Consider the following 12,388-nt stretch of genomic DNA (forward strand, 5'->3'; position numbering starts at 1 on the left):
TGCCACTGATTCAGCAGAAGTCCCACAACCAAACCCGGCCCTACGCCAGGAGCAAACACCTACCTACCTCACAAGCTATGCTTTTTACAAAATCTCAATTACAGACAGAAAAAAAAGTGATGCAAGATAAGCTCAGGAAGGGTTACGATCGTGCGAATTCACACCGTTAACACTGCCTCGTAAACTTTATTTTTATTTAGTCACTTGTTTTCCTTATATTTTATACATCTCTTCCCTTCCCAAGACAGAGACGCTTCAGTGTAATATCAAGATCATGAAAAGCATCACCAGATCCAGTCTCACTAACTCTAGAAAGAAAAATTCCTCCAATTTCAGACAAGACCAGTATTTATACGCTCATGTAAGAGGATTCCTCCATGTTCTCCTGACAAATGAGATCAGGCTTGGGAATACTACGCAGAATTTTTGCTATTTCTGTGGGTTTTTTTAAAGTTACCAGCGAAATGGAAGGAATGCAAACAGGCAAAAAAATAAAAATAAGTTTATATCGAGAAACTTTTTTTAAAAAAAATGCATAACTTGCATAATTTTGAGCTCTAGACAAGCTCTGTGGGTAGGGGTAATCTTCTATTAGACCATCTAAAAATATAATTGAAGAAGTCAGAGAAGATTTTAGACGTGCGAGTCTTCCTTCAGAAAGCTTGCTTAAATTCCCAGTTGTACTGGCTGGTTTAACACGGTATTTGGTTTGTTACTGCAGATTCTTGTTGCGACAGCTCACTTCTATACATGTGCTTCTTCAACTCTGCCACCGTGACCCAGCATTCTTCTTCTGAGTCACTCGTAGTAAATAAGGAAAAGGATTTTTCTACCTTACTCCACTTGTTTCTGTATCGCTGCATTTTACAAATGCTCATAGAGAATTACTTCTTCCATTAGAAAAACGAGGTTAAGACAATATTGTCTTCATTGTTGCACTTATTCAACTATTGCTCCTATATGCACTTACCAAAAGAGTAAAATGAGCGTAAAATAATCAAACTCAGTGTGTCTTATGCAATCATTTTACATTATCTTCTGGAAATAGCAAAATCTTTCCATTCTGAAGAGAAAAGCTTCAAAGAAAACCTCTTCTAAAGAGAAGAATTAGAATAATCAGAAGAAATTCCTATCAATACATCAGCACAGCCCTGTGGGGTGACCTTACCCCAGGCATATTGAGCTGGCTGCTTGAAAAGGACAAAAATAATCTCCAAAAATCCCCAAAATCCTATATAGTGACTGCCTAGAAGAGAGCAGGAACTCTCTAAACTAGAATCCGTTATTCTGTTCATGTTTCAAGTCCCATCCCTCATTAACAGCCACAATTAAATTACCTCCTCGCAATTTGTTTGCTCTTTGTTTAATATAGCACATGTGCAAAATCCTGTACTGCGCAATAAACAGCTTCCCTGAGGAATTAATAGCTGCGTTTGGGAGAGATGGCAACCACGCAGCAATTTTCTGTTGATGGTTACTTCTGTCCAGGAATGAGATGCAATCCTCAAACAGAATAAAAATCCTCATCCCAACTCAGACTCGAGGAAGTTCACCAGCCAGTCAGAACCACAGAAGGAGGTTTGGTACAAAAGGAGGGTCCATCAGGACTAATTTTAACTACTGTCATGACATAGAGTGGCAAAATCATCAGTTAGCTCAGCGTAATTTCATTTTGTCAGCATTCCCAGCAAATAAAGCCTTAAAGTAGGCTACTACAGTAGCAAACTGACCTTCATCCCTCAGGAGTACCATCCAACAAGGTTAATGGAGGGGAGGAGGAAAGATACATCAGGGAAATCAAATTAAAATTCAGTTAAATACCAACATTACAGAGTTACTTCACATGACATCACGAGACATCAGCGTATTTGTGAGCAGGAATACAACCCCAACCCACCGTACAGAGCCATCCCACCTGCTTTTATTGACCGGGGAATTTCTGTCATTTTCTACTTGGGCATCCATTGCACGCTGGCAGATAACTAATGTCCAAGTAGTTGGGCAGTCAGGGAGAAGCAGAAAGATTGGAAAGAGAAAAATGACTCAAAGTCAGCAGCTTCAGGCAGACTATCAGCAACACCATGAGACCAGAAATCATGCACCCTGAAAAGTAAATCTTTTGCTCTACTTTCTTTCACGTGTACGAAAACACAGGTAAAATCAAACAGACACTTTAACTACCTGGGGAAGCTTCCCTCTGCTCCTCAGCCCAGGCTAGCTTGGGCTTGGCCCTCTTACTGTGGATTCCTTCTTTATGCTTGATAGCTGCGCTGTCTGGAAGATTATCATCCCTTAAACCGAGCGTATTTGCCGGGAACCTTGGAGCAAGAACATCATTTGGTCCTGCAGAGAAAGAGAGCAATAATTATGAGTAAAAGGAAAAACAGACACAGAAATTTCACAACAACGTCCGAAAGAAAGCCTGTATCCAAGTATCAGTACCAGTATATTCACCAAGCAAAACCCACGATCCTCAGGGAGCGGCTCCAGCAACTAACGCAGCAGCAGTAGGTATTGCACCGCATGCTTTTCCACGACCTTTGGTGACAAGGTTCTCCCTGAGAGCTAGATGAATTTTTATCTATTCTACTAACGAGCAGAGAAGAAGACAGGAAAAGGAGCCTCAGACAAGCCAGACACAGGACTTGGAATGTCCAGACTCCCTCCTGTTCACATGAAGATTCCAGACGTTTTCACCGACTGACGTAAATAATTATTTTCCGAGCTCAGAATAGCCATGGAGAAAAAACTGGAAGACTAGAGTAGGTCTGTATAACCTCTAAACAAGAATTCAAGACAACAGCAGATCTCCCTTACTATCATACCGCTGTCTGCTAACATTAGGAATCTAAAGTGGCCCCTAACGGATTTATCCGCCTGGTTACCTTCAGCGGACTCACTCAACTCAATTTCCTTCGGTTACCACTCACAAGCTAAGGATCCTAGCTACAGCAGGGAGTTTAAAAACCAAATTTTGTTTTTTAATTCTGCTGTATGTTTTCTAGAACCTTGCGCTGCCTCATAGGCATAGTGAATTTTTATATCTAGCATCACCGTTTCCACAAAACAACGGACTTGGATCACATTTGTTCCTCTCACCTTGACGACATCGCCACGTACAGATTGGGAAAAGGTAACGAGCAGAGACACACACAAACGATTACAGGCACAATTTGTGGCTCTAATGTGCACTTACTGTCACCGCTGTATCAACCTACTTCCCCGGTGCACATCTGTGGGGAACTGGACATTTCTGGACTATTGGTTTTGTCTACAAACAATTTTGGATGTCAAAAATGTCGGACTGTAAACAAGCTGCAAATAAGACCTGTAACACTGAAGTGATGTGTTCTTTATGTATAGAACTGAAAAATAACAGCAGGCAAAGCAAAAGAAGTGGATGAATCACAGGTCATCCTCTCCTCTGGTAAGTGAGAAGTGTTTTTTACTGGGAGATGGGAGGACGTGGTGAACACATATTTTAAAACACAGTTATAAATTACATTGTTTAGAGAAAGGCTTTCTGCACTGGAATTCCCTAGCACGGAGGAAGGATACTCAGTACTGAGAAAGCTATTATCCAGAATGCGTCTTGTATTATGCAGGTATTTCAGAACACACACACAGACCAAATTAATTTAAAAAGGAGGAGAACGTACATAAATAAGGGAACTAAAGAAGAAGAACTGGCAGAGACATGAAAGAGTCCACACTGAACAGTAATTCCGGGAGGAAAGTAAAGAATTATCAAGCTGTAAAACACTGAGCCTTGTTTCTTTCCGCCGCCAGAACGGAGCACTAACGTCCCTTTCATCAAAGAAAACGAAACCGTAGCCCGCAGTCAGGACTCAGCTCTTTGTGCTATAAAGTGGTGTGAACACGAACAAAAGCATCTTTCTATTAAAAATCAACGCACTTACCCTAAACCGGTAGGACAGAAGAGTTCTGAGCTCAACAGAGACAATTCAGATAAATAAGTACCTGAGCGAGAGCTCTCCGCACTGGTTTCTGACCCCGCTGGAGATATTTTGGAGCCTGCCTTTAGGTAAGGAACATAATACATCCCAGTACTTCCAGAAGGTTTGTACGGCAGCAATAAGGGCGGATCTGCGGGGATGGAAGGCAAAGCAATTAGCAGAAGTCAGGCTGTAATCCTTTAACGGAAACGAAGATAAAAGCAACAAATCAGGACCCAAAGAGACTGCTGAGGGTGTTCACCGCGTTAAATCTGGAGAAACAGCATATTCTTTAGGAAAGTTGATTTGATGGACAGACCCCTCGGTGGATAAGGAATTGGCTGGATGGTCGCGCTCAGAGAGCAGTGGTCAACAGCTCAATGTCCAGGTGGAGGCCAGTGACCAGTGTGTTCCTCAGGGGTCAGTACTGGGACCAGCCCTGTTCAACATCTTTGTTGGCGACATGGACAGTGGGATAGAGTGCATCCTCAGCAAATTCGCCGACGACACCAAGCTGTGTGGTGCCGTCGACACGCTGGAGGGGAGGGATGCCATTCAGAGGGACCTGGACAGGTTGGAGAGGTGGGCCCATGCCAACCTCATGAAGTTCAACCAGGCCAAGTGCAAGGTCCTGCACCTGGGTCGTGGCAATCCCAGGCACAAATACAGGCTGGGGGAGAATGGATTGAGAGCAGCCCTGAGGAGAAGGACTTGGGGCTGCTGGTGGATGAGAAGCTCAACATGAGCTGGCGATGTGCACTCACAGCCCAGAAGGCCAACCGCATCCTGGGCTGCATCAAAACCAGCATGGCCAGCAGGTCGAGGGAGGGGATTCTGCCCCCTGCTCCGCTCTGGTGAGACCTCCCTGCAGCACTCTTCAGCAGGGCCTGTTGTGACAGGACAAGGGGTAACGGTTTCAAAGTAGAGGGAGGCAGATTCAGACTAGACATTAGGAAAAATTTTTTTACGTTGAGGGTGGTGGGACACTGGCCCAGGTTGCCCAGAGAGGCGGTGGATGCCCCAGCCCTGGAAACATTCCAGGCCAGGTTGGCCGGGGCTCTGAGCAACCTGATCTGGTTGGAGATGTCCCTGCTCCTTGCGGGGGGGTTGGACTGGGTGGGCTTTGAGGGTCCCTTCCAACCCAAACCATCCTGTGATTCTATTCTATAGAATAAATATCAATTATTAATTATTTAATTAATATTCATCCAAGGGTTAGAAGGTTGACTGTCACTTGGCTTGAAAAAATAGCTTGCTTACCTATTCAATATCAAATTTGTAACACTACGGTGACAAACATTGACTTTGAAAAAAAAAAAAAACCTCACATACCCACATAGCTCCCAGCTGATCCACGTTTAATGAAGTAATTTTAAATGAGCAAGGATATCTGTATCTCAAGTGAATAAAAACACTGTGCTGCCATAACAGAACTCCAGCAAATGTTTGGACCAGAACTCAGCTGACTTCTAATAGCAAAGAGAAGAAGCGATCAGATAGATTAAATGTTTTTTGAAGTCTGATATAACGGAAGAACCTGCTCTGTGGACTCATTCTATTTCAAACACCTTCAGGAAGGAGATACAAAGCCTGGAGCCCAGGAAAAATACTGGAAACAAGACAAGTCGACACACATCAGTAGTATAAAACACCACCGTGGGAAACCACTGCGCAACATCCACCTTCCTCTGCCAACAAATTTTAAAAGCCCTGCACATTTTTCTATTTATTCTATTGAAAACAGCAATGTGCATATTTTCCTCTTAGTTTTCATACTACCTTGACTGGAGAAGTACATCAGTAGTCAGATATCTCTTGATAAATTCTAAGCAGTGAACCTAATAAAATTATCTAGAAAGAAACGTCAGAAAATGTTCTTGAATCAGACCCAAGAAATTCAGTTCCAGGTAAGCCTGAACTGATCTACGACCGTGTTTATACAGCTCCCTACCCACCAGGCTGCAAAGCCCAAGTTTAAGGGTTGGGTTTTTTAAATAGCAACTTTTAATATCAAAACCAACTTGAAATATCAAAATTATCTCCAAATTATCCCACAAAATGGTTGGGTTTGGTTTTAATACCTATAAATATCTCAAATTTGAAGAGATGGAGGTCTACATCTACATATGAGGCACTAATTTACTCACCAGTCTGCCTTGGGAAAGAGGAAATCCTGTGAAGAGATGAAGTTGTATCGTTGGGAAGTTCATGTGCTTTCTGGAGAGACGACTGGCGGCCAGCGTTTTCACCAGCTTGTGAATTAACGTAAATTTCTGCTGAAAAGGTTGTTATTCCCAGATTTTCTGTCGTTATCTGAGTGCTAGCATCAGAAGTACTCTTCCCAGTTTTTGCAGGAACTACAGAGCTGAAGGTATTCGTCAGATTACATCCCCCTGAACCCGGAACAGTGACTTGTGGTCTGTCACCGCCTTGCGGAGGCGGCTCTTGCCCTGCTGTCCTTGCGACAGAGGGAAGCAGGAGGCAGGGATCCGCTGAAGACACCGGCATTGGGAAAGATGAAGATCTTTGATCTTCTGGAATAAGGTCACCAGATGATAATTTAGAAACAGCTTCTGTTAAAGTTTCTGGAGTTTTTAAAGACACCTGTTGAGTATTAACCTCAGGTTTATCCTGTGCTCTCACCTCATTTTCAGTACTCACGTTGCTGTTCAGCTCTGAGTTATTACACTTCGAGGAAAGAGTTATGTGGACACAGGACAGTACTTTCTTAGTGGGTGATGAAGGAGATGCAGACGCAGCGGATAAAACCTCATCTGCAGACGAACCGTGAAACGTACCGATTTGCTCTGTCACAACCTCTTTCTGAACGAAAGGAACTTCACCAGAAAGACTTTTCTTCTCTTCTTCCGACAATTTGATACAGCCTTTCAGCAAATCAGTTCGTACGGCTGGATCTGAACCTTCTAAGCGCTCATACAGTTGGATGCGACCACGTGGACTGCTTTTCGCCTCCTGGTAGGAGCTTATAGAATGAGATTCATTAAATCTATTCATTTCTTGACTGAATCTTCTGTTGCAGTCAAGACCCCCGAGTCTGGCGCTATGCCTGCCCAACTCAATCACATCTTGAGGCAGAACATGAGAATTTTTTGCACTAAGGGTCTGTCTTTTATCAGCACGGATGCTTACAGAATGCCGATCTGACAAACAGTCTGTTTCTTGATAAGCTCCAGCTCTGTTACTGTCGGTGGAGACATGATGAAACCCGTCTTTCCCAGCAGTAAAAGCAATCTCGTTAGACACCGAGCCAGCAAGCACTGGACTTGAAGGAGGACAGGTCTTAGATCTTTCCCAGAGTGGTTTGCCATAGCTCTGTTCCTCGGTGGGGGCAGAGTCAGGCTCCAAAGGCATTATCCCATCAAGACCATCTCTAGTAAGGCTACTGCCGAGCGCCATGGAAGTCAACGGCGACTGCAAACGTTTTCGGGACGAAAAGGTGATAGAAGTGATTTGCTTAGCCATTTCTTCCGAACACTTTTCCATAGACAGCTTCTTCTGAGCTGGTAAGTGGACTTCTGTTTGTATATCTGAAGCAGCTACAGAACTCATTGCGTCCCATTCCTTCTGCAAGGGCGGATGAAGTTCAACAGCAGCGTCAGAATGACTAGTCGCAACTGTTTGATGTTGGTTGGAGCCAGGTGTTTGAATGGTACTCAAAGTTTTAAACGGCGTATCCTTCAGCAGGCAAGAGTCAGAAGGCTCAGCTCCATAAAACGGCATGGCTTGTCGTAAGCTTGACTCCAGAAGCTCCTTCGTCTTCACTGCTTGTGTTGGCCTGACAGTTTGAAATCTTTCACTACCTGGAGCTTTGAAACACTCTATGTCCTCCTGTTCCTGATTACGGCTATACTCAGAAGCAGCTCCCAAACTGTATCTCCGTGAATCCTGAAAAATACAGAAGAATTCACACAGGTTACGGACAACTTCCTGCCCTCGCCAAAATCTGGATTGCAGAATTCAAAGACAGACCAGTGCTGTCAATAATCAAGAGCCTGTCATTACGAACTAGCACGCACTTTCTCTGGAACTCATCTTTTAATGGAACTAATTAAAAATTTGTCTTATTTTAAATGCCAGCAAATCAGCTAACGTGGTTTTGATCCTGTAACAAACAGCAGCAGTGAATGGAACCCTTTCGTTTTGTGAACTGTAAAGTTGTAACTCTGTTAAATAGGCTAAGTCGTAAATACCTCCTCGACACCACTCCACTCACCGGAAAACAAGAATAAAACTTTCTTCCTGTCTATCAGTTGGCTTCATACACAGCTGGAGACTTGTCATAAACGCAGTTTGTAACGTACTACCAAGAATTATTTTGAATGAATAGTCACTAAGATCAAAGGAATTTAGACAAACACACACACACCGCTAAAGTTTTGTAATTTCAGTGATAATATTTTAGTTAAAAAGCAAATTAGCCACACAAAATCACAGAAACACGTAGGCTGGAAGAGACCTGTGGAAGTCTCTAGCCTGACCTCTCACTCCCAGTTAGCCCAAGGTAGGGCTAACTTCAACAACAGAGCAGGTCGCTCAGGGCCTTGTCCCATCAAGTTTCAAAAAGCTCCAAGGATGGAGACCTTGTATACAACTTAACTACCTGGGATCTGTAAATTACCGATGAAAGGCGTCCCTTCATATCTCCACGGAAAAACAAAACAATGCAGAAATCCACATTTACTTCCAGTTGTAAGCACTCAAACGTTAACCAAGTATGCAATGTTTAGTTCTGGCGATCTCCAAGAAATCAGGCAGCAAACACACACTAAAACTCTTCTGGCTTGGACCAGAGTCCAAAGAAACTCCACACTATCCAAACGCTACATTACGTGACATTTTAGCGTGACGGGGATACTTCTGCAGCTGAACTTGATATAAAAGGTTTTCCCTTGCACTTGAGTTGTTTGACTCTAGCCAGAACTAAAACGAAAGGAGAGCAATTGCACAGGAACAAGTGGGAAGAAAACCAAGCTGTTCTTTACAAAGTATGAGAAAATATTTAATTAGAAAAGCTTTAATCTTCCATCATTTATATTTCTCTTTTTCCCCTAAACCAAGTATGCCAATTTCCCCCTCAGACAAGAGCTGCAATAAATCTTTTTATTTTTATGGTCACCGCCCACTGCTGACAATAATTAAAAAATGACTGAAAATAATCAGAGCTTTCATTTGCTCTTTAAGGTAAATGCTAACTTGGAAAAATTTTCCAGTTCTCAGGTGCAGATCATTTTCCCACCAAACCATGTCTGTTTGCCACAAATACCGCTTTTTTTTTTTGGTTTAAAAAGCTGGTGACAACGCTGCAGAAGAGGAGGTATTCTCACAACAGATAAAACACTAATCCCACCAAAACCAAGGAAGTTCACTGTCAGTTGTCTTTGCTCATAAAATCTTTTTAACACTAAGTTACATTTACAGCTCTGACCACGCACGTTGTCCCACATCTGTATCACCCCCCAGTCACACAGCTGCTATATTTAGGACTCTGCTTTGTGACTGCACATATTCAGACATCTCTGGCATGTATTTTACACACCAGTAAAAAATGCTGTGCCTTAAATTACCCCCCGTGGTCCTTTAGAAAACTGAAAATAATTATTTTCTGTAGTACTAACTTCTGTCCCGGTCGGTTTGCTTGATTTTACTAACCACTCTCAATTTCAGCACGCTCTCCAGTCATCATTACTTCATCTTCTCCTGTATTTCAAGCCCTATTCCACCATCAAAAAAAAAAAGTCTCAAGAGTAGCAACCAGCAGTAATTTATCATATCAGGTAAATAAAATTAAAGCAATATATGCTATAGCCCCTCAGGAGAATCAGACAAAGAAAATCCTCACGCTACTGTCTGAGCATTCTCATCAGATGGTGTTGCCTTTCAGCTGCCTGCGAGTGAGGCAGATCACTGACACTGGTTCACTGGAAAATTCCCAGCGCTCCAGCGCCTGCTCGCTGAGGAACCTACACCTGCTTCTGGCATCTCCAAGAGTAACCTGATTTCTTGACACACCTTTTGCATTTTGACACACAAATGCATTAAACATACTACACAGAGAGAAAAGGTATGAAGAGTTCAGCAAACGGCTGTATTTACTACGCAGGTAAAGTGGAAATAAATGTGTCTAAATATTTGATGATGCTTGGATATTCCAAATTCTTCTTTCAACCCACTACAAACAGCAGATACTAACAAGGCACATTCACTGTCTGCAGAGATTTACTGAGACCAACAAGACAAACAAAAGGTGATCCTCTCTCTCTGACTGGCTCACCACCCTGCTTTCTGCAACTCCCCGTGCATCCGGACGGATCAGGAGGTAGGGATGGACAGGACACTTGCTTCCAAGACTTTTCTCATTACAGCAGAAGCTCCCAAACGCTGACAGTTCATCTTTGCAGCAACTCACCTGCCTGGCGTAAGCAGAAGGTAGTTTGGAAGAAAAGAAACACAAATACCTCTAGATTAAAGATCACACGACAAACAAATGAACAGAACATCACATTCCCAGATGCATGCAGAAAACCTGTCACTCTTAAGAGCACAAAGAGAAAGCCTTGCAAGTACAACTGGGAAAACCTTACATTACCACTCACAGTAATTTATCACTGTCAGTGTTGATCAAAAAGCCACAAGAGATTTTGCCCTGAAGAAAATTAAGGCAACTACTCACCTGATCTGTTAACACTGCACCTGAAATGAGGGGCAACGACAAACCAACTGAAAGACCAATTTGTGGAATTAGTTGTATCCATGCTAGAGAAATGAACATTTATTTACACGCCGAGATTCCCCTCACTTAGGTAACCAACTAAAACAGGTATTGTAAAGTTTGGTCCCACTCCTGACACAAAATGCCACACCACACTTCACACAGCATGCGAGGAAGCAGCTCCCTCTTACATCAGTTCACCCCGATTCTTTTTTGATGGGGTCGGTTTAGCGTCAGAGGCGGTGTCAGGGTTAGTGAACACTGGAAATGGACAAGACAAGACAAAATTTCATCAGCATCCAAACCTTACATCCATATCTTTACAGCTCACGTTAGTTTAGGTGAAACTACAGGCCACTAGCCTTCTTTAGAAACAATTTGAGTGTGGACATCATTTTATTAATTTATATCAGTATCTGCACTTCCTTAATTCAAGTGTAATTAAAAATGATAATATTTCCATTGAGGTGCGGAGAGCAAAACTGAGATAAATGTACTGCCACGGAGATGGTCCAGATAAACTTGCTTAAAAAAAATTCTAGATTATATTTATTTTTTCCTACCAATTGGAACAACTGTGGAAACAGCAGAGTATATTTCATTTATGAAGTGCAACACAGGTCCCTGGATAATTACATCCTGAGCAGCTAGCATTAAGGAATTAGGAAACAAAAATCAACCAAAAACGTTTTTGGTGTAAGTTACAAAGTATGAACAAGTATTCCACAACAGATTTTCCATCCTTTCTACATCCCAGATGCCATTAGCAGGAAACTATTCCAGAAGGTCTGGATTATTATTCCAAAGCAGCACTTTTCTGTTGCCTTACCTGTTCTAAGCAAGTAAACCAGTTTATTTGGCTTCCTCTATTTCCTATAGCCAAGAGGGACAACAAGGGACGGCAGAAGAATGCAAGGGCACAGAGCAGCCCTGTGCCAGGGTAAGGGTGCTCCTGAGATGATCTCTTCCCTAAGCCATGTACCCCTCCGACGGCCTGAAGTGATACACAGCAACTCCTACTACTGAAAGCAAGCACAGAAGTTGCTATAAACTCATCTTCCCAAGCCTTTCACATGTTTTATTGTGCTTGTTATGTGTCATCTTTCCAAAAAAGATCTGTATGGCATATGATCCACAAGAGACTGCAGTGCAAATTTATAGCTACAACTCAGTGAACTTCCTGAAAAAGTGAGAAAGTACAAGGAGTGGAAAAATACAGCACACAGTGGAAGAATACAGTGTACAAAGGGAGAATGCTCTTAGGTAAGGCAAGAGATCGCTATTCGGCACCCATAAAATACAGGTGGGGGTCAAAACCCAAGAAAACAAAGTGATGCAAGTGCTCACCAGCCGCTGACGGACACTTAGCCAGTCCCCCAGTAGCGATCGCTGTTCCCCAGCCAATTCCCCCCAGTCCAAACGCCGAGCATGACGCCATAGGGTATGGAACATCCCTTTGGTCTGTTCGGGTCAGCTGGTCTCCCTCCCAGCCTGTGCACCTCCAGCCTTCTCGCTGGCAGGGGATGAGAAACTGAAAAGTCCTTGACTTTGCGTAAGCACTTTAGCAGCAACTACAACATCAGTGCCTTATCAACGTTATTCTGGCTCTAAATCTAAAACACAGCACTGTAACAGACACTAGGAAGAAAATTAACTCTATCCCAGCCAAAACCAGGACAGGCAATAAGGTCCTCAACTTCGA

The 12,388-nt window shown here is 42.9% G+C and overlaps 1 protein-coding gene across 4 annotated transcripts in view; it reads right to left on the reverse strand.

Annotated features, from left to right (window-relative positions):
• ALMS1 (ALMS1 centrosome and basal body associated protein) overlaps positions 1–12,388 on the reverse strand; it is a 69,209-nt gene that overhangs the window by 18,132 nt on the left and 38,689 nt on the right. For all 4 annotated transcript variants that reach the window (XM_086746520.1, XM_086746519.1, XM_086746518.1 and 1 more), the window contains exons 9-11: positions 6,104–7,862; positions 3,982–4,107; positions 2,182–2,343 (exon numbers count right to left, since the gene is read on the reverse strand). In XM_086746520.1, the coding sequence (XP_086602646.1) occupies positions 2,182–2,343; positions 3,982–4,107; positions 6,104–7,862 (2,047 nt within the window). The remainder of the gene's footprint in view (positions 1–2,181; positions 2,344–3,981; positions 4,108–6,103; positions 7,863–12,388) is intronic.

The sequence above is a fragment of the Chlamydotis macqueenii genome, chromosome 4 (assembly GCF_036417535.1).
Source record: "Chlamydotis macqueenii isolate bChlMac1 chromosome 4, bChlMac1.mat, whole genome shotgun sequence".
Taxonomy (NCBI): domain Eukaryota; kingdom Metazoa; phylum Chordata; class Aves; order Otidiformes; family Otididae; genus Chlamydotis; species Chlamydotis macqueenii.